The following is a 19,760-nucleotide window of genomic DNA, read 5'->3' as shown; positions in this document are numbered from 1 at the left end:
TCGTGACTCAGGTGGTAACAATCAAAACATTTAGCCTGTTCATGATGCTTTGCAGTTTCAAAGAGCATTTCACTCATGCAATCTGCCCAGCGCCTCCAGGGAGGCTCCACTTTTATGAGACAACTAGGGCACCAAGGGTGACGTGCTTGAGGTCACCTCGCGCTCCACCACTGAGTCAGGATCGGTTCTTAAGTCCCCTCTCTGTGCCAGGGCATTGTAAGATGGCACTTCTTTTGCCAATTGCTTTTGAGCCTTTTTCCTGGAGTGGGGACAGGAAAAATAGGTAGGGGCCTTCTCTGTGTGGACTAGCTGGGGACATGTGTGTCCTTGGCCCCTCCGGTAATGGGGAGTGAACTCCAAAGGCGGTTTGCTTCTTGAATATTCCACTCTGCCAAACTTGACTTCCAACAAGAAGTGGCTACAGTCAGTGTGTCCTGAATGGTCCCCCCTGTGTGGGGTTTTAAAAATCAATTCTGATGTCAGGAATCACAGCTCGTCTATGCAAGAGACTAGGATCACCTCTGAAGGGACAAAGGGTACACGGGTTTTGTCCTCTCTTCCACCTCAGCTGGTCTCGCCCCAGTGTGGACCTTTCTCTCACTCTGTTTTTCCCGCCAATTTACCTGTGTGCCATCTGAGGAGACCTTTCCTCTCCTAATTAGAAGCAAGGCCTCTGGAGAGGAAGGACCCCGTGTCCAGGGTCTGACTCCACACCGCAGGAAGGAATGACTGACCCTCACCCCGGGGACGGCTCTCACCATGGAGGGAAAGGTGCAGGTCCCCTTCTTGGACAGTGAGACGCTGTTGAACACAGGAGACTTGTGGACGACGTTGTAGAACCCAGGACCCGGAATGTCATCCTGAAAGCCAAGAGAAGGCAGCGGCATTAGGTCGCAGCAGTTCCAGGGCGCTTTTCCGACAGCGTGGCATCTGTTGACACCAGGCCTCACTGTCACCCCACGGGACGGGCAGCAGTGCCCCTTCCGTGGACGGCAGTCCAGCTGTACCATTTCCCAACTTGCCCAGTGTCTCTCTCAGCGACCGAGCATGGGACAGGACTCCCAAGGACCACACCGAATCGTCCTCCCAAAGAATCTTGTTGGGTTTTTTCATGTCATTAGAGAAATGAGGGTACAAAGGGACACCAGATGTGGCTGGTGTGCAAGTCCCGGGTATGGATTGGGTAAGGGGAGGGGAATGGCTTCGCGACGCCACACCCTCCTGACTCAGCTTCCTTCTGGGCTGTTGAGAAGAGAAACCAGGGCGACCTGCCTCCCATGGGAGACCGTTTCTAACCCAGATAAAAGGAGGCCAGCTCCTGGGACAGGTGCTAGATGCCACAGCTGTGCTGGAGAGGGACAGGAGCAGAGCCACAGCAGCCAGGCGGCCACTTCTGTGGGATGGCAGTCCAGCTGCACCATTTCCCAGGCTAGTTACCAGGCGTAAGAAAACGTCATCGACAGAAGTTGGCCAGGCGAGTGGCTCAAATGACGAGGCGGCTTCACCGTGGCAAGCGTTTACTGAGCACCTACTTGGTGCCGGGGCTTTTCCAAGCTTGTCTGGGTTTCAGCACCACCAATGAGGAAGGAATGCCACCCCATTCCATAGACATCGAGGCACAGGGAGGTGAATTCGCCACAGTCCCACTGCCCTAAATGGCAGTTCCTGCCCTCAGCGTGACATGCCTGGCGCTGTCTCCTTTACGCCTCACCCGGCCCTGGCAGTGGACACACTATCAGAGCCACATTAAGGCAAGTGGGGTTCAGAGGAGTAGGGACCCATGGCTACTAAGAGCTGGGCCCCAGATTTGAACCCAGGCACCAGACTTGGATTTTGCCATCTCCAGTCTCTGCCGCCCAGCTACATCCTGCCCCAACCACCTTCCTCGGGCAGAAAGCACGGAGACCACAATTCCTGACTCCTAACCCCGTGACTTTCCCCGTCTTTCCTACACAATCTCATCGGAGCATTAGTCTGGTTCCGTGGGTAAGAGTTAAATCTAGTTTAATTGAGAACATGGTGAGACTGTGTGGGTTCAAATTCTGGCTCTGACATTTACTAGTCACGTGACCTGGGGTCTTCTCGTCTTTAAAATGGGGATTAAATGAGCAAGTGCCATAAGGTGTCAGGACGGTGCCCCACACCCAGGGAGCGCTCGTGGGGGGAGCTCACCCTGCAAACAGCTCCCTAGAGAAACGCTTCCTCACTCCTGCAGCCCCCACACCTGCACCCACCACCAGGTCCTCTCAACCCTCAGCCTGGGTGCTGGTGTCTGGGTTCGCCGGCTCCTGTCCCTGCAGTCAGCTCTCCTTCTGTCCACCGGGGACTGTCATTATCTATAAATCACCTCCTCTGCCCACCTGCCACGGGGCAAGGGTCAGAGCATTCGGCACAGAGGAAATGGTGTGGCCACCAGCTACATGACCTGGCTCAAGTCACCTGTTTGGGCCTTAGCTTCTCTCTCTAAATCCAAGGTGTTGGGCCTTGGACGCCACTGAGCCTCCAGAGTTCCTGAATCTAGGAAAAGCTGCAGCAGGAAGTGTGTGGCTCTTCTAGGTTTAAACTAGGGACACAAGAGGGGCTGGGGCTGTGGATGAGTGGCAGAGCGCTTGCCTAGCATGTGTGAGGCACTGGGTTCAATCTTCAGCACCAGGAAAATATAAATACAGAAATTAAAAGGTATTATATCTAAATCTATTTATAATATTTTTTTAAAAAGGGACCAAAAAATCTACATGTCTAGGTCCCAGTCTACCACCTCTGCTCAAACCTGACATATCTCTCCCCAAGAATTCTCTGAGTACTCGTGTCCCTGGGGAGCCAGGGTGGCTAGATGAAACACAAAATGTGGACGGATGCTCCGACCCATTGTGCCCAGCTCAATCAGAATTTCAGATAAACAACCAATAGCTATTTTAGTACAAGCATATCCCATGTAGCATTTGGGACATACTTATACTACTGAAATAGCTATCCCACACTCTCATTGAACTAAAGACCTGTATTTTAATCTGTGAAATCTGACCCCACTGGACCTCAGTCATACTTTAGCTCTGCCACACTGCAAACTGGCTTGAGCCCAGGGAAGCAGGAAGAGGACTGTCACCTCTTGGTCTGGAGGAGACAGTGCTCCCTTCTGCTCTTAATGAGTGTCCACGGAGAGGCCTCCCGGCCGCGGTAGGCTGCAGCTGGCCCGTGGCACCCTGTGAGCCGAGCTGCGGAAAATAGATTTTGCCAGTGGTAACGTGAGCTTGGCCAGGGTAGGAGGATTTAAACCACAGGGACTGGACAAGGCTCCTTGCAGAGGGGACAGCGGGGATCCAGGTTTTCTCCCACAACTCCTTGGAGGGGGTGGCTCTTTGGGCGGATGATAAAAATCCAGAGCCTTTCCCTGCGGGATGACAGTTCCGGTGACTAATGTTTTGTGACAGTGGTGAGTTAAGTCGGGAGGGTGTGAACTTGGCCACCCCTTGGCTTCTTGGCTGAGACCATCTCAGAAGCAAAACCAAACAAACAAAGAAACAAAAATGGGCGTGGGGAGCGAAAGGGGAAGAGAGTCACATTCACCAGGGCTCCGCTGACTGCTGTTGAGAGCTGCACTGAGCCCCTGCCAGATGCCGAACTATTGTCCCCATGACTGTGTCCTGGTGAGAGGCTTGCGTGAGTCATGACATGAGAAGGGGGCAGGACAGTGACAGAGCACGGAAGCCTCGGTCATCATCCCCATCACTGCTGGTCACAGGGCTGCAAGAGCCTGAGGGAGTCAGGACCCTGCCGGGGTGGGGTGGGGGGCGGAGGTCTGCAGGGTGGATTGGCAGAGTGATTGGCAGGTGTGTCCCCATCGTCCCACCCAGGGTACCTCTGTGCAGCATTTGCTTGAAAAGCACTTTGAAGCTCATTTGAAGCATTCAATTCCTGGATGGGCACCTCTGCATGTGCCAAGATGGACCACAAGCCACAGTCACCTGACCTCAGACTAGGCACAGAGAGGGGAGAGGGGGAGGGGGGAGGGAGGGAGGGAGCAGGGACATGGCAGGACTCGCAGAGCTGAGAGCCAGTCACATCTTCATACAGTCTGATATTAAAATTCTGTCCAATTAGTACTTTTTATCAAATCACCGGTTTGTCAAACCAACTTCTGGCTTGGATAATGCAGGCTCTGCAGAACCACTGGCTAAAGACCCCACTGGATCAGCAAGGTGATCCGCCCGGCTCTGGGCTGTTTTAGAAGTGACTAGCTGGTGTTTCTCAGATGAGCACAAGGTGGATGGACATGGGTGGCTCTGGCTGGGGTGTGTAACAGGAGGAGGCCAGGCCTGAGGGGGAGCAGCTCTGGCCTGTGGCTGATCTACTGGCAAAATTGCCTGCAAGTTTCCAAGTTCCCCAGGAAGAGCTTCTTTTGACAAAGGCCTTAGTTTCAGGGTCTCAGGACAACGTGTCCATCCACCCTGATGACTTCACCCAAGGCTAGAGAGCTGCCCCTGAGGGGGCCGGGGATCTAGCTCAGAATTTGTGCCTCCCATGCACAAGGCCCTGGGTTCAATTCCCAGCACTGCCAGAGAGAGAGAGAGAGAGAGAGAGAGAGCGCTTCCACTGAGTCTGACTGTGGCCCAAGAAGTGCAGAGAGTACAGACCAACAGGTAAGAGAGCTGGCATCTCCCCAGGGCACACGCCCTCACTGGGACACACATCCCTCACCACCTGCGAACCTGCAGAGGCAAGGTGTGGGGGAGGGCGGGTGGCAAGATCTGTGGTTTTCTAAGTGCTCATGAGCCCCATGAGCAGCCCAGGCGGGGACAGAGGAGGCAGCAGCCTCAGCTTTGCTTTCTCTGGTTCACAGATGGGCTTTAGCACGTCCTTAGGGCCACGCAGCTTGGGAAAAGGTGACCTCGACCTACAGTGAATTGGGAATGAAAAGGGGAATGGGAGCAAACTTCCAGCAGGTCCCCGGGGCTGTGCTCGGTGACACGCAGGCCCCGCTCCGCCTGAGTGCAGAGGACCAGCCAGCTGCACACAGGCAGAGAAGGTCCAGCCGCCCAGATTGTCCGTGCAGACACCAAGCCCTGCGAAGGACTCTGCCCCTAGCGGCCATCTCCTGGGGACCGTGAGCTGGCGAGGAGGCCCACAGCCTTGCACAGTCGGCCTCCGGAGGCAGCCATTCCCCGTGCTCCAGTGGGTGTCAGTAAGATAGCCAGTTAGAGATTCAGGTGAGGATTCAGGCCAGGGATGAGCTCAGGCTCAGGGTGTGGACGGTTCCTGTCCCGAGAAGGGCGGGGAGGCCTTTTAATTCGCATTGCCTCACTAAATTATTGGGTGATGTTCTACAAGCTCCTTAGCTTCTCAGTGCTCTGTTGATTTTCTGGGTCTACATATGACCTGAATTTTATGTTTCAGATGAGGAAGTTGAAGCCTAGAAAAGACACATGGCTGGTGTGACAGCACCCAGTGACAGAATGGAACACGGCGGGGGGCCTGATCTGTGGATCCCATGCCCTTTCCATTAACCTCCATGCTTTTAACATCAAGTTCAAATACGTAGTGTTGCCATATTTGAAAAGTGGGGATCAGACTTCTGAGCGCACTGACTCTGTGTTTGACGCTGCCTGTAGCTTTGGCTGGCTGCCACCCTGGCTTCTTTGGTAGAACATGTTCTGAAAATGCTAGTGTTTTAAATGACAATTTATCGAAGTAGGGCCTCTGAGGTCTCTGGACCTGCGTCTCCAGAATCAGTCACTCACATCTCGCCCTGGCCAGAGCTCCTTGCCAGCGCCCTTTCTAGACACATGCTGACTTTCATCAGCCAAATTTATGGCCTCGCAGGCCACAAAAGCAGGCGTGGTGCAGTGTGGAAAGCGCAAGAGGCTTTGGAGTGAGCTGGGCCTGGGCTGAGAGGGAATTCTTTCAACGCTGAGTCAGCAAATATTTATTGCGCGCCTCTTCTGTGCCCAACCCTTCGTGTGTGACCTTGGGTGGGCCACTCTAGCTCCCTAAGACTCAGTTTCCTCTTCTGTTAAATTAAAATAATAAACCCTCCCTGTTAGCATTGTTCCGCGGAGGAGAGGAACAACCTAGAAGGGATTTGACACATGGCAGGGATCAATCAGTGGAGAGGCTGGGCTGCGATCACCCTGTAGAGGGACATTGTGGTGTGGTGGGACTGCCACGTGGGAACCCAGATAGCAGTGGAGAAGGGCCTGGCAGTTAAGATCCAGAGAAACTAGAAAGGAGAGAAAATGCCTGAGCAAATATTTATCCTCTTTGGGGAAATCTACAAGTAATTTTAAAAAGTACGCGTGTGTGTGTGGGGGGGGGGTGCACAATATTCCTTATTGTTTGCTTCTTAAAATCCTGAAATATCTCAAATGAGCTGCGAACGCTCTCTGCTCCTCACTCCTGCTCACGGGGGAGGAACCAGGCTGAGGAAGCCGGGGGCTCTCAGCTTCACACCTCGCCTGTGTTCAGATCCTAGACCTTCTTGTCGCCCCCGTCACCTGGGCAACGTGGCAGGATGACCACATTTAGAAGACAGCACAAGGTGACTGAGGCCATCACTGCTCCAGAGGAGGGTTCTTCCCCGGGTCTTGGTTCAAAGAGGGAATGAACCATGGAGTTGCCTGGGCCCCTGCTGGTGAGAGGGGAGAAGGCCAGGCCCCAGAAACCCCAGAGTAGAAAAGAGGGTAAGGAGACACAGAAATGTGGGGAAGAGGGTGCAGATGGAGGAGCGCAGTCATGAGCTATTGTTTAAGGAAGCTTTTTGGAAAAGGTGTGCGCGCCTCCTCACGAAGGTAATTCTAAATTTATTAGACTCCTCCCTCATGTTATTTGAAGAAAATCGTGATTTCTTCCCACGTAATATGGACTAGAGTGAGACTTTTTTTTTTAACTGAGTACACATGGGATTGGGGGAATTTTATATTTTTATGATCTTCAAATATACTTTTTAAAGATATGTGGTTCACTTCAATATTTTGACACCATGGGTCCAGAAAAGGCTGCTGTAAGGTCCCAAGACAGTCTTACAGTCCCCCCATGGCCGCAGCAGGGGAGGCTGTGAGTCCTTTGACGACACTGCCCTCTGCTGTTCACAGAGACTGACAGCATGTCTTCAGGCTGCAATCCCAAAATAACTCACCTCCAACACAGTGTCATTACCTGCTTATGATAAAATCTCTTGGCTTGACTGTTAAATCCTTTTTTTTCTTGTTCTGGAGCTACTGGAATTTGTGATTTAAAAGGAATGGAGGGTTTTGTTGGATATGCAGCAGTAAAACCTAAACCACAAAAACAAAATAAAAATCAGCACCAAAAAAAATAAACTGACAAATACAGAAAACACAGAGGTGTACACTAACGTTTTATTTTAAATGGAACAGAAGAGAAACTTGCCTTTTATTTCTTTATTTTTCTACTGGGGATTGGACCACTGAGCCATATCCCCAGCCCTATTTTTTTTTTTTTTTTTTTTTACTTTGAGACAGGGTCTCACTAAATTGCTTAGGGCCTCCCTAAGTTGCTGAGGCTGGCCTCAAACTCTCAATCCTCCTACCTCAGCCTCCTGACCCACTGGGATTACAGGCGTGTGCCATCACACCCAGTGAAACTTGCCTTTGACAAGAGACAAACATGAAACTGAATTTTCAAAAAAGTCTTCCCCACTTGTTTTTCTTTCCCTTTCTGTAAGTTATTGGGGTTTCCCCCTCTCCAGTCTCACACTAATGAGATGTGGTCACACATAAGCACACTGAAGCAGTCAGTCACAGGCAAAAGGAAGGATGTGACAGGAAGAATGACTCCCTGGAAGAGGGGAGAGGCAGGGGACAGAGCCATGGCTCTCAGTCCTCCAGGGACCGGGGTCGGTCACCTAGAGATCTGCAGAGGTTCAGGGAATCCCAGAGCCGAGCGGCTCGCGCTCTAGGACGCTGTGCAAGGCAGGTGGCGGATTCTGCTTTGAGCAGATGTGGGGTTCAAAAGCAGAAAGGGGGTCACTTCCAGAAAACCAGGCTTACGCTGTGGATGTCTGGGCTGGGCGTAGAAGTGCTCAGAAGATGTGTCTGGGAAGTTGTCCCAGTTGCTAGAACTTGACAGTGTCAATCTGCTGAACAGGTGGATCACAAACTGCAGCCTGTGAGTTCAGCACACGGCTGACGGCTAGCCTCACCCCTCCCTCTTCCCCTTCCACCCCTCCCGGCTCAGGGCAGCTGATGGCAGGCCCTGTGCTCCCTTCTGGGACATTCCTGAATTCAAACCATGAAAGCCCCTGCCCTCCCTCCAGCCCCACCCCTAACATGACATAAGGAAGGCCCCCTGCTAGCCGGTCTCCCACCCGCCCAAACCACTTTGGAATAGTTAAGGCCTGTCCTGCTCCCCCCAGGAAACCTCATGTGTGAGTGAGGGACTGTCTCACACCCTCCCGAGACCCCCTCCCCCCTCACTGGTCTCGACACCAAGTTTGAGTGGGGTCCATCCTGACTCTGGGCTGTTCACAGCAGTAAGCCAAAGCATCTTGACCTCAGAATCCTCAACCTCGGGGAGAAGATACCGTGGCCGCGGAACCAGATGGCCAAGGGAAAGGAAAGGGGTGTGGGTGGACAGCATCCATGTGTGTTTGCATGAAAGCAATCCTGCAGGCGGGTTTCTTGGTCTCTGATTTTCCCCCCCCAGTACTGGGGATTGAACCCAGGGGTACCTTACCATGAGTTATACCCTCGGTCCTTTATACTTTTTATTTTGGGACAGTGTCTCACTAAGTTGCTTAGGGCCTCTCTAAGTTGCTGAGGCTGGCCTCAAATTTGCCATCCTCTTACCCCAGCCTCCCAAGTTATTAGGTTACAGGCATGCTCCACGGCACCTGGCAGTCTTTGAGTTTTTGAAAAAGCCAAACTCCTTTCCAGAGAGGAAAACTCAATGCTAATGGAAGCTTCTCTGGGGTACTAATAGGAACCAGCTTTACAGATGAGGAACCTAAGGTCAGAGGGGTTAAATTACTCACCCAAATTACACAGCCGTAACTAGAACAGATGGGATTTGAACATGATTTGTCTCATGATCACAGGCTCTTGATTACTACACTGTGTTTCCCCCTCCTGATCCAGGCCCATGGTAAGCACTCAGTAAATGAATGATGAAATAATGGAGACAGGGACACTCTAGCCTCATTTGCCTGGGCTGAGCATGGAGCACGCAGAAGAAGCTGAAAGTGAGGAGAGAGCAGTGCACGGCACGACCCTCCCTTTGCCACTGCTCCTCATTTACGTAGGTGATGGCGACGCACCCTCTGCCTTAAGGATGCGCTCCAGCAAGTCAAAGAGCGGAGCAGCTGCAAGACTTTGGTTTCTAAAAGCCTACGTTTGTAAACTAACTAAGGGTTTATAGAGGAGGCAGTAAAGACAGGGGGTTAGAAGAGGGTACAAGGAGGCCATTCTCCCAGGAGAAGGAAAGGAGACTGAGATGGAGGCTCTGGCTACAGAGGTGGCAGAGCCCCAGCCGCCCTCTTGACGAGAGAACGCGGTGAAACGGGACCTGAAAAAACTGTCTGGGGGACTGAAACTCCGCCTCCAGCCAAAATGGGACTAGAATTGCCTTCCTAGTCAGAAAGAAAAAAAAAAAAATAATAATGGGTGAAATATACGAAACAATCCAGACACTGAAATTGGCCAAAGAAGAATGGGCAATCAACGTGTGCTGCTGCGCTCAGCCAAAAAAATTCTAAAATATACGAAAATGGAAAGAATGGATCACCAGCAAACTGGACCCATAGGAAACACTAAAGCAGGTCCCTCCCACAGAAGAAAAATGATACCAATGGGAAACCTGGATCTACAAAGAGGAATGAAGAGTCTGGAAATAGTAAATATTTGGGTATATGTAAAATATAAAATTATGAATATCAATCGATTGTTTTAAATACAAATATAAAACGTGAATCGGTTTAAAAACAATTGGAATGTTTAAAGCAAAAATAATAACAAAGTTGTGTGGGGTTTATAATATCTATGTGTAGAAGTAGAATGTTTGATGATAACAACACAAAGGCCACAAAGAGAAAAATTAAAATATATTGATTTAAGACTCTTCTCCATGTGAAGTGTGAGGACATCACTTCATGGTTGGTTGTGATAAGTTAAAGATGTTTTCTATAATCTAAAGTAGAGACCAATGACTTTTTCTATCAAGGGCTCGATAGTAATTATTTTAGGCTTTGCCGACTGCATCGTCTCCACTGCAACCATCCAACTCTGCCGTTCCAGAGTAAAAACAGCCACAGTTAATACATAAGTAAATATGAAAAGGTGTGATCCAACAAAATTTTGTTTATAAAAACAGGCAGTGGGTCAGATTTGACCCAAAGGCCACATTTTGCCAAACTTTGCTCTATAGGCACAGTGAGGAAAATACTACAAAGAGTTATTTCCAATAACAAAAGAGATAAAGTAGAAGCATAAGAGCAATACAAAAGACAAAAAAAAAAAAAAAAGAATAAACAGGCCAGATAAAAAGCAATTTACAAAGTAACAGACTTAAACAACATAGGAATCAATCACATTAAATATAAGCAGTCTAAAACGTCAGTAAAAAGACAGAGATGGTCAGATTAAGTAGGAAAGAAAGACCCAACTCTTGGCTGCCTATAAGAAACAAACTTTAACTATAAACCCAGAAATCAGTTAAAAGCAAAAGAACAGGGGCTTTCGGTGAGAACTTACACTGAGTTTTAGGAATCAAAGAAGACAAGATCTCTTACAAAGCTAAAATTTGAGGACTGTGATTCTTAACAGATACACGGAAATAACAAGTCTGCCCTTTTTTGTTGTTGTTGTTGAGGAGAATCCCCCCTTCCCTGTCCTTCTTCCCAGTCATCACTGTTAGGGCAGCAGGAGCTAAGGCAATCCTTCAGGGTGGCTGGTGGACACAACCCAGGATTTGCCATATCCCCACCCAGTGTGCTCTCATGTACTGTCAAGAGCCCTCTTCTCCTGGCACAGACGGGTTATTGAAATTGACCGGACCTTTCTGTATCTTGTTGGTGTGTCTGGAAGGTCTACCAAGGCGTTCGTCCTTCTGTGCAAAGTTGTCCATGTTAGCAAAGTTCTGTGATGCATTCCATTTGTTTGTGGAAGACCTCTGCTAACTCTTCTTCTAAGCACCTAGAACTGCAAAATGCAACATTTGTAGGGACCATTTCACACTGGTATTATCACAGTAGGGTTCTGTTCTATCTACAGGCTGCACTGAGAAATCTTGTTGGGTAGAGCTGAGCTTCACCAAGTTCTGTGACCCCCAAGTCCCCCGCACTTCATGTGGTCTGCAGTAGGAGATCTGCGAGAGCTCGCTGCTGATGTTGCTGACAGAGCTACTTAAAGCTCTGAATTTTATCTTCATCTTACAAATTGAGCTTTACTGGGGTATAACTGATGTACAATAAAAATTTACCAGTGTTGACCCTATCTCAAAATAAAAATAAAAAGGACTGGGGGTGCAGCTCAGCGGCAGAGTACCCCTGGGTTCAATCCCCAATAATATCAACATGATTAGGATATTAAATTTACCTTCATCCCAAACAAGTTCCCAAGTCCTTCTGCAGTCAATACCCGCGCCCACCTGATACTAATGCTTTTGGTCATTAAGTACTGTCATGTCTGACTTTTTTCACTTGGAAATCTTCCAGACTATTGCATGTATCATGATTTGTTTCCATTGCTCCAAATCCCCACCAACATTTCCTTCCTCAGTGTTTTTGTTGCAATGCTGGGGATCTAACCTTTTTTTTTTTTTTTTTTTTTTTTGGTACTGGGGTTGAACCCAGGGGTGCTTTACCATCGAGCCACATCCTCAGCCCTTTTTATTTTTCATTTTGAGACAGGAGCTCGATAATTGACCGGGCTGACCTTGAACTTGGGATCCTCCTGCCTCGGCCTCCTGAGTCAATGGGATCATAGGTGTGCCCCACTATGCCTTGCTTAGGTTTAGGTCTTTTTAAAATTCTCAGTGATATTTTGTAGTTAGTGTACAGACACAGCACATATTTTGTTAAATTGAATCTTATAGGTAAATCATATTTTTGTCATGAAAATGGAATTTTAAAAAATTTCAATTTCCAATTGTTTATTGATAGTACATAGAAATAAAAGTAGTTCTATGGGCTGAGGTTGTGACTCAGTGGCAGAGCACTCACCTAGCATGTTGGAAGCCCTGGGTTTGATCCTCAGCACCACACAAAAATGAATAAATAAAATAAAGGTATTATGTCCAACTACAACTGAAAAAAAATAGTCCTACATATATTATGAATCACACATTTTTTTATGTAATCACTCAATTATCTTTTAAAGAGATTAAAATAAGAATAAATGTATTTGATGTTTACCATTTTGGGTGCTTTTTAATCCTGTGTAAATCCAAGATTCTGTCTGGCACCATTGTGCTTCTATCTACAGAACTTCTATTAGCATTCCTTGCAAAGCAGATCTTCTGATAACACACTTTCCAGGTTTTTGTTTGAAATGGTCATCATGTTCTTTCATTTTTTTGAGAGCTATGTTCACTGGCCATTGGATTCATCAGGTTTTTCCCCTCCTATCACTCCCCCTAGCACTTTAAAATATATTCATCCACTGTTTTCCAACTTGCATAATTTTTTATGAGAAGTCTATTATAATTCTTCTCCTCTGTAAGTAATATGTCTTTTTAAAAAATGTATTTGGTTAATTTAGTTGTAGGTCGACACAATACCTTTATTTTTATTTTTTTATTTACATGTGGTGCTGAGGATGAAACCAGGGCCTCACACGTGCTAGGTAAGTGCTCTTCGGCTGAGCCACAACCCCTGGCCCACTAATATGTCTTTTTATTTACCTATTTTTAAGCTTTCATTTATCACTTTTATTCAGCAATTTGATGTTTTCCATTTTTTTGCTGTGTTAAAATACACACAGCATAAAAAATTAACCATATTAACCATTTCCATATCTTTGAGATTTTAAAAAAATTTCAAGTGATTATTATTTTAATTGGAAACAATATCTTAACCATTTCTAAGTATACAGTTCAGTGGCATTTGGAATTCAATTCATAATATTGTGCAACCATCATCACCATGTAGCTCTATAAATCTTTCATCTTGCAGAACTGAAACTCTCCTTGGTGTTTAATACAAGATGGTACTTCCTCCATATTCCCCACTCCCAGGCTGCCACCGTTCTACTTTCTATGATTTTAATTACTCTAATTACCCCTCGGCCATTTGATTTAATGGCATAATTTTCTTTAATGCTTTTAAATGTTTGGGCTCCACTGAACTTCCTGAATCTATACACTTATAGTGTTCATCAAATTTGGAAAACTTTCAGCCACTGGTTGTTTTTGTTTTGTTTTTTCATTTTTATTTTTACTTTTTTAATCTTTTATTTTTCAGTGACTGTTTTTTCTTTTTTTCTGCTTTCTCTCTCCTTTCCTATATTGTTATGTCCTCAGCCCCCACACACCCCCTCTCACCTTCCACAGTGTCTAAGCTTCTGCAAATGCTATCAATTGAACTTTTATTTTGTTTTAAAAACAATTTTTTAAGTTAAAAAAAAAAAGCCTCTTCCATTCCTAGCCTCATCGTGTTCCCGTTTTCCTTTACGTCCTTGAGTATATCTGTGAGATTTATAATAGTTGCTTTAAGGTCCTTTTCTGCTAGTTCTAGAATCTCTGTCATTTCTGGGACTATTTTATTGATGGGTTATTCCCCAGCACGTGGATCATATTTCTCCATGTCTTCTCATGGCGATTTTGTGTGGGGGCTAGATATTGTGAATTACATTGCTGAGTGATGCACTGTGATGTATTCTTGAAAAGAATGTTGTGCTCCCCCACCTCTGGCATGCTTCTCGGTAACTTGTAGATGATCCTTCCAGGATTTCAAACTCTGAAAGGTGCAGAGCACCTTTTATCCTGGGAACTACTAGGGCATGAGCTTCTGTGACTCTCCCCAGCCCCTCTCTAATCCAATGCCTCTCCATTCTGGTTCATGGGAACATGAAATGTTACCGCTCTGAGTAGCCCCAAAAAGTGCTCAGCCTGCTGCCCTCTGCCCCAGTCTTAGTTTCTTTTCATGCATGAGAAGAGTATTACTCAGCCGAAGACTTGGGGAGACCCCTCTTTAGATTTATGAACTTTTTGTCTACAGCTCCCCACTTCTGGTATTCTAGCTTGTAAATTCTGGATTCTTTAGTCTCCCTGAAACTCTGATCTCTAACTCCTTATGTTAGTCAGCTTTCTGTCACTGTGACAAAATACCTGGGATAATCAACTTAAAAGGAGGAAAAGCTTATTTGGAGTTGCAGTTTCAGAGGTTTCAATCCGTAGCTGCTTGGCCCTGTGGCTCTGGGCCTGTGGCAGCACCATACGCCATATGCAGAGGAGGCCTATTCACTCATAGCAGATGGGAAGCAAAGGGAAACAGGAAGGGACCAGGGGCCCCATATCCTCTTCAAGGGCACGCCCCCAGCGACCAACTTCCTTCCATTAGGCCACTGCTTCTGGAGGTTCTGCTACCTTCAGATAGTGCCAGACTGGGAAGAAAGCCTTCAACACATGGGCCTTTGGGGTGCATTCAGGATCCAAACTGTAGCACCCCTCAACTTAGAAATCTAGAATTTCTTTGTATCACTCCCTCCACCCTAATAATGTGGCCTGGAAACTGTCTACAGTCTTAATGGGGCCGACTGTAGGGCTCATTTTGCTTTTCTAGCCTCAGGAATTGCTGTGTGGCACTGCCTCTTCTCTGACATCTAAAAAGAATTTACACATTGGTCTACTTTTTAGTTGTCATCAGCACAGACAGTCTAATTTCCAGGGTTCATTTTTTCATGAGTGGATTTGGATTTAATCTTGCCCACCCCCCTCCCTCCCCCCACCCCGAACTTATACCATTTGTAAATACTAATGAATGAAGGATTAAATAAATAATTTTAAGCTAAACTAAACCCCCTCCCCCAGGTATCTGTTCCTTACTTTATTCTGTCACCCTCAGCCACATTTCTCAACTTTCTTTGGTTGGTAATCTATACTAAGAATTTAATATTTAATTGAATTACTTGGTATTACCCTCCAAGAAATTAAGAGATTCAAAATAACAGAAAAAAAATCAATAATGATCACAGCACAATCGCCACTCCATTGTAACAATATCTTTAATGGTCTAGAAAAACAACCCCGTTCACAAACCCTTCAGTGTTGATTGTTTCAATAAGAACCATCCTCTTCCCTAACTTCAATAAAACTGTTATTAAAAAAAATGCATCAGTATTCTAGAATTATGGGTGATTAAAATTATTCTCTTATTGGGGCTAGGGTTGTGGCTCAGTGGTAGAGTGTTCGACTAATGTGGATGAAGCACTGGGTTTGATCCTCAGCACTACATAAAAATAAATAAATAAAAATAAAGGCATTGTGTCCACCTACATGTAACTAAAAAGTATTTTTAAAATATTATTCTCTTATTATAATAATGATGAATCCAAATTATCAAAATGTTGCAAAATTGTTAGAAATTACGGAAACGTTCAAAACAATCGCTACCCAACGACAGCACTGCTACCTCCCAGCCCTCCCCAACCTACCTGGGAAGTCGAGAGGGGAGTTGGTGCAGCCCAGGTGTGAACGGAGCACTGCTCAGGGGTGCCTCACTGGGGTACTTGTTTGTACAACTGTTCATGACAGGTTGTCACGGGCCTAGAATCTGAGAAAGAGCAGAAAAGATATACCTTCCTCCTGACCAACTCATAGTTAAGCAATTCCCAGGTGCAGCAGTCAAGGGTATCCAGTCCTGCGTTCAGGGTTCTAGTCCTACCACTAAATAGGTCTAGTTTTCTCGGCTCATTTCTTCCTTCCTAAACTGGAAAGGATGAGAGCACACTCCTCTCAGGACACTTGTGAGGATTAGCATGATGATTCCCTGAAGCAGTCAATGCAGCCTGACCTCAGGAGGCTCATCTAACGTTAGGATTTAATATAAACAGAGACTTTGTATTAACAGCTTCAAATAATAGCTATCATTTATTGAGCACTCATGGCCCCCTGTACAGAGACTTCACACAATCCTTACAGTAATCGAGTGAGGTGTCAACCCTGTTTCACACACAAGAGGGCTGAAGTTGAGAAGGAAGCTTTTGGTGACTTGTCCAAGGTCATACGAGGAGTAAGGTGGAATCAGGCTTCAAACCCATGAAGCCTGACCTCTGCTCACAATTGACCTCCAGGGAAACGTCTACAGTGGCACACACTAAATTAACATGCAAAGTTTGACATTTACTACACTTGAGTCACCATGAGAAAAGCTAGATGTTGCATACAGTTCCAAAATACAAAGCAAATATTTGAAACTGTTTTGAATTTTCACAGAATGCTAAGATTCTTCAGAATGCAGTTTGAAAATTCAATGAGGCATCACTGTTGGGCAGTTCTAATTGCTAGAAAGTTCCTTCCTATATCAAAGTGAATCCCCCCCACCTCTTTAGCCCACCTGACTTCTAACCTTGGAACCACTCAGAATAAAATCTTATTTCTCTTCTTCATTGGTGATTTTTCAAAATTTAGGTTTGTGAAATTTTTATGTGTATGTGTGTGCTCTGGGTTATAATGTAAAGTAAGTGCCTTTCTTATTGTGAGTCACAGTGAGATACTCTACATGACTATACTTCAAGAATTTGAAAGCAGTTATTAAGACTAAAGACTAACCCTCTTTCCCCAGGGACGTCTTGGCTTCTGTAATATCTCCCTTGTGGCATGGAGACTACCTGTTCTCACTCTATGGACAACATTCCTGTCATTAAAATCGTCTAGGCTTCGGCTCAAACCTTCTTAGGATAGGAATGTCTTCCCTGACCACCCTTTCTTAAGAAGCACCAGCCCATCTGTCTCCAGACCCTTACTCTACTTTATTTCTTTGAAAGCACTTTTTTTTTTCACTACCCAATCTTATTTTGTATATCATTAATTCATTTGTTTATGATTTTCCCAGAGCTAGATTCTATATTTAACTCACATAATTATAACAATAGGCATGCTCTCATTCTACCATCTCTTTTTACAAAATGTTATTATATAGCTACAATATAATCATAATTTATGCATTTATACTATAGTATTATATATGATACCTTTACACATATTACTGTAGAGGGTATATCAATATGTACTAAGTATATATTGGCATATCAATATATTATATGTATATAGATAAGTATGTACATTGGTATATCAAGATGTATTAGTACATATACTAAGCCAGCTATACTGTTATTTTATGTGGAATTTTATGGAATTTGCCTAAGTAGTTTTGACTACAGTTGATTTTTAACGATTTAGTGATATGCTATCAAACATCTTGGAAGCATTTTACATTTTTCAAAGCATTCTCAGATTAATGACCCCTTAGGTATGCTTTTTAGACTGAGAAAGTGTGTCAGAGGGCTGGAAGGCACTCCAGCGGCCGACTAGTGACCATTAGACTGCAGTGTCACCCTTCCGTCTTACATATGGGTAAATCAAGTCCCCAAATAGGAAAGGCATTTGCTGAGGGGCAGCCGATGGTTTGGGTGCACCGGGGGTTAGCGCTCAGCAACCTGCGGCTCTCCCACCACCCGGCACCGGAACCCCCAAAACGTTTGTGCACTTGCAAAGGCTGAGGCAAGTCCACGCCGCTCACAGGAGCTGGGAGGAGAAGGGGAGCCGCGGCTGTCGCCGCTTTCAGGCGGGGACACTGAGGGCACGCCTCCGGGAAGGGGCACCGGGATTCCGTACGCACCCGGGGGCTGCGGATCTCAGGGGGCGTCCCATGGGCTGCGCCGTGGGCTCCTCCTCAGGACCTCAGGGACCGGCCCTTAACTGGAACCGCCTCCTACCTGTAGGTCAGGGGTACTGAATCTGGACCGTCCAGCCTCCCGGTCGCTATGGCAACCACAGGACTAACATTCGGAGTCCGCCCGCGACCTCCAGCCAATGGTGTCTCCCGTTTCTTGGCCGTGGAAAGTCATTGACCAATCGTTAGAAGCGTTTCAAAATCCGCAGGGAAGCTGCCAGAATTTTAGGGTTCGGGTTAATTATTCGCGAGAGCTGTGGGGGAACTAATTCAGTTTCATCCAGACGAGTCTTCAGAAATCTTGGGATAGACCAAAAGCCTTAGAATTTTGCTCACTCAAAGCTCCCACTTCCAGGAATAAAGCGGAGACTTCACTCCTTCTAAGCCCTGTTTATGATGATAGCAAACCACAGAATGTGGGTACGGGAAACTACACGGGGGCCGCCATTTAGTAGTCCAGGAGCCCCCCTGCTTCAGAATGGTCACGGTGACCTTGTCACTTCCCTGCTTATTCAGTGGTTCTCTTTAAATGCAGGATGAACTCCGAACAGATTAGAAGCTGTCCTTGGCGCGTTACTCGGATCTCAGCTCCTAGCACCAGCCCCGCCGCCTTTGGGTGGCTCCTACCGCATCGCTCTCCCCGCCCTCTCGAGTGTTCTCTCGGAGCCCTCCCTGCTCCGGGATCTGAACCCAGAACTGTTCTTTCTCCTCGTTGAGGTCTCTCCCAAATGTCACTTCTTCGTCTGTAAAATGGGCGTGAGGTCAGTGTCCCTCTCAGAGTAGCTGTGAGGATCTGAACCAAAAAGCGTGCGCGTGAAAATGCGTGTGTGATGGAGAGCGTTTTGACATCTGCGAAGCTCCCCATAGATGGCATTAGCACAGCTCAACACCGGGGAAAGGGCAGTCGGGTGGAAGGCTCGGGCGCGGCCGCCCTTCGGTATTGCTAGGCTGCAGATGTGCTGGGGAGCGCGGTGTGGAGCCCAGACAAGGAGAGGTACGTCTGGCTCCCAGTATACTCGAGGACTTGGAGGGGAGCTAGGTCTTGAAGGACGTTTAGGCTTTGGGGACGTGGAATGCGGGGATAGCAAAGCCCGGGAGGTGGGCGTGAGAATAAGAAGGGAGGACACCTGTCGGGCAGGTGGAGGTGAGCAATCTCCTGAGCTCTGCAGCCCTGCCAGAGGACGGGGAGGAAGGTTGCTTCAACGTTCTTCCTCTGTCCACTAGAGGGGACCCCACCAGGTGAGCGCCCAGCTGGGTCCCCAGGTCTCTTTCCTACGCTTCAAGCAAGCTTAGCGCCGCAGCCAATGACCAGAGGATGTCCCGCCCATCCCCTCCGCACAACCACTCGCCTGCGTAAAGTCCCCGCCAGCTTCTGACTGACAGGGTGCCAGACAAATCAGATTGTGATCTTTGAAAGCAAAACACTGCAGCACCCGGCAGCTCCGAGTTGGGAAGGAATTCAGGAGGCTGTGCCTCCGGGTTGTACCAAGAGCCCAAGTCATTTCTCAGAACCCTCGGCCAGGTGGACCTTCGAGCGAACGCCGCCGGTGAGTCACGATTAAGACTGGGAAGAAAGGGGATTTGAATGCTGCCTTCATTTTTCCGGAAAAGCAACGCATTTGTCATCAACTAATGTCCCTTATCATAATACCCTCCCTCCTGGCGGCCGCCTGCCTTGTCGGTTTGGGTCCTGTTGCCTCTGGATTTTTTTTTTTTTTCCTGTCCCTTCCCATTTCTGCATCGAAGGTGAGAGGAGAGTGGGCAGGGGCTTGACTTAGTGACGGTGATGCTGGGCTTCCAGGAAGCGAAACGCAGTAACTTTGCCACCGTGACTCTTCTGCATGCATCCTGGAAATAGCAGTCGGAGTTAGCAGGTGGGATGAGGGGAGGCATTCTCAGTCTACACCGCCGCCGGCTG

At 47.3% G+C, this 19,760-nt stretch overlaps 2 protein-coding genes and 1 long non-coding RNA gene across 5 annotated transcripts in view; 1 reads left to right on the top strand and 2 right to left on the bottom strand.

Moving 5' to 3' along the window:
* Nucleotides 1–11,107, bottom strand: part of Stpg1 (sperm tail PG-rich repeat containing 1) — a 32,997-nt gene extending 21,890 nt beyond the window's left edge. Inside the window, exons 1-3 of the mRNA XM_076861032.2 lie at nucleotides 11,007–11,107; nucleotides 7,153–7,271; nucleotides 759–860 (exon numbers count right to left, since the gene is read on the bottom strand). Of these exons, the coding sequence (XP_076717147.1) occupies nucleotides 759–860; nucleotides 7,153–7,271; nucleotides 11,007–11,076 (291 nt within the window). The 5' untranslated portion in view covers nucleotides 11,077–11,107. The remainder of the gene's footprint in view (nucleotides 1–758; nucleotides 861–7,152; nucleotides 7,272–11,006) is intronic.
* Nucleotides 11,108–11,111: 4 nt separating this feature from the next.
* On the bottom strand, nucleotides 11,112–17,854 carry LOC143641912 (uncharacterized). The gene is made up of 3 exons (XR_013155552.1): nucleotides 17,789–17,854; nucleotides 15,603–15,721; nucleotides 11,112–11,150 (listed from the first exon to the last, which is right to left on the bottom strand). It is a non-coding gene; the product is annotated as an uncharacterized LOC143641912 (long non-coding RNA).
* A 1,429-nt stretch (nucleotides 17,855–19,283) lies between these two features.
* Nucleotides 19,284–19,760, top strand: part of Nipal3 (NIPA like domain containing 3) — a 42,679-nt gene continuing 42,202 nt past the window's right edge. For all 3 annotated transcript variants that reach the window (XR_013091848.2, XM_077109965.1, XM_076861031.2), the window contains exon 1: nucleotides 19,284–19,389. The gene's annotated coding sequence lies outside the window, so the exon portion shown is untranslated. The remainder of the gene's footprint in view (nucleotides 19,390–19,760) is intronic.

Source organism: Callospermophilus lateralis, chromosome 7, assembly GCF_048772815.1.
Source record: "Callospermophilus lateralis isolate mCalLat2 chromosome 7, mCalLat2.hap1, whole genome shotgun sequence".
NCBI classification, from domain to species: Eukaryota; Metazoa; Chordata; class Mammalia; order Rodentia; family Sciuridae; genus Callospermophilus; species Callospermophilus lateralis.
The sequence above is the reverse complement of the archived record's forward strand: the minus strand, read 5'-3'. Positions and strand labels throughout refer to the sequence as shown.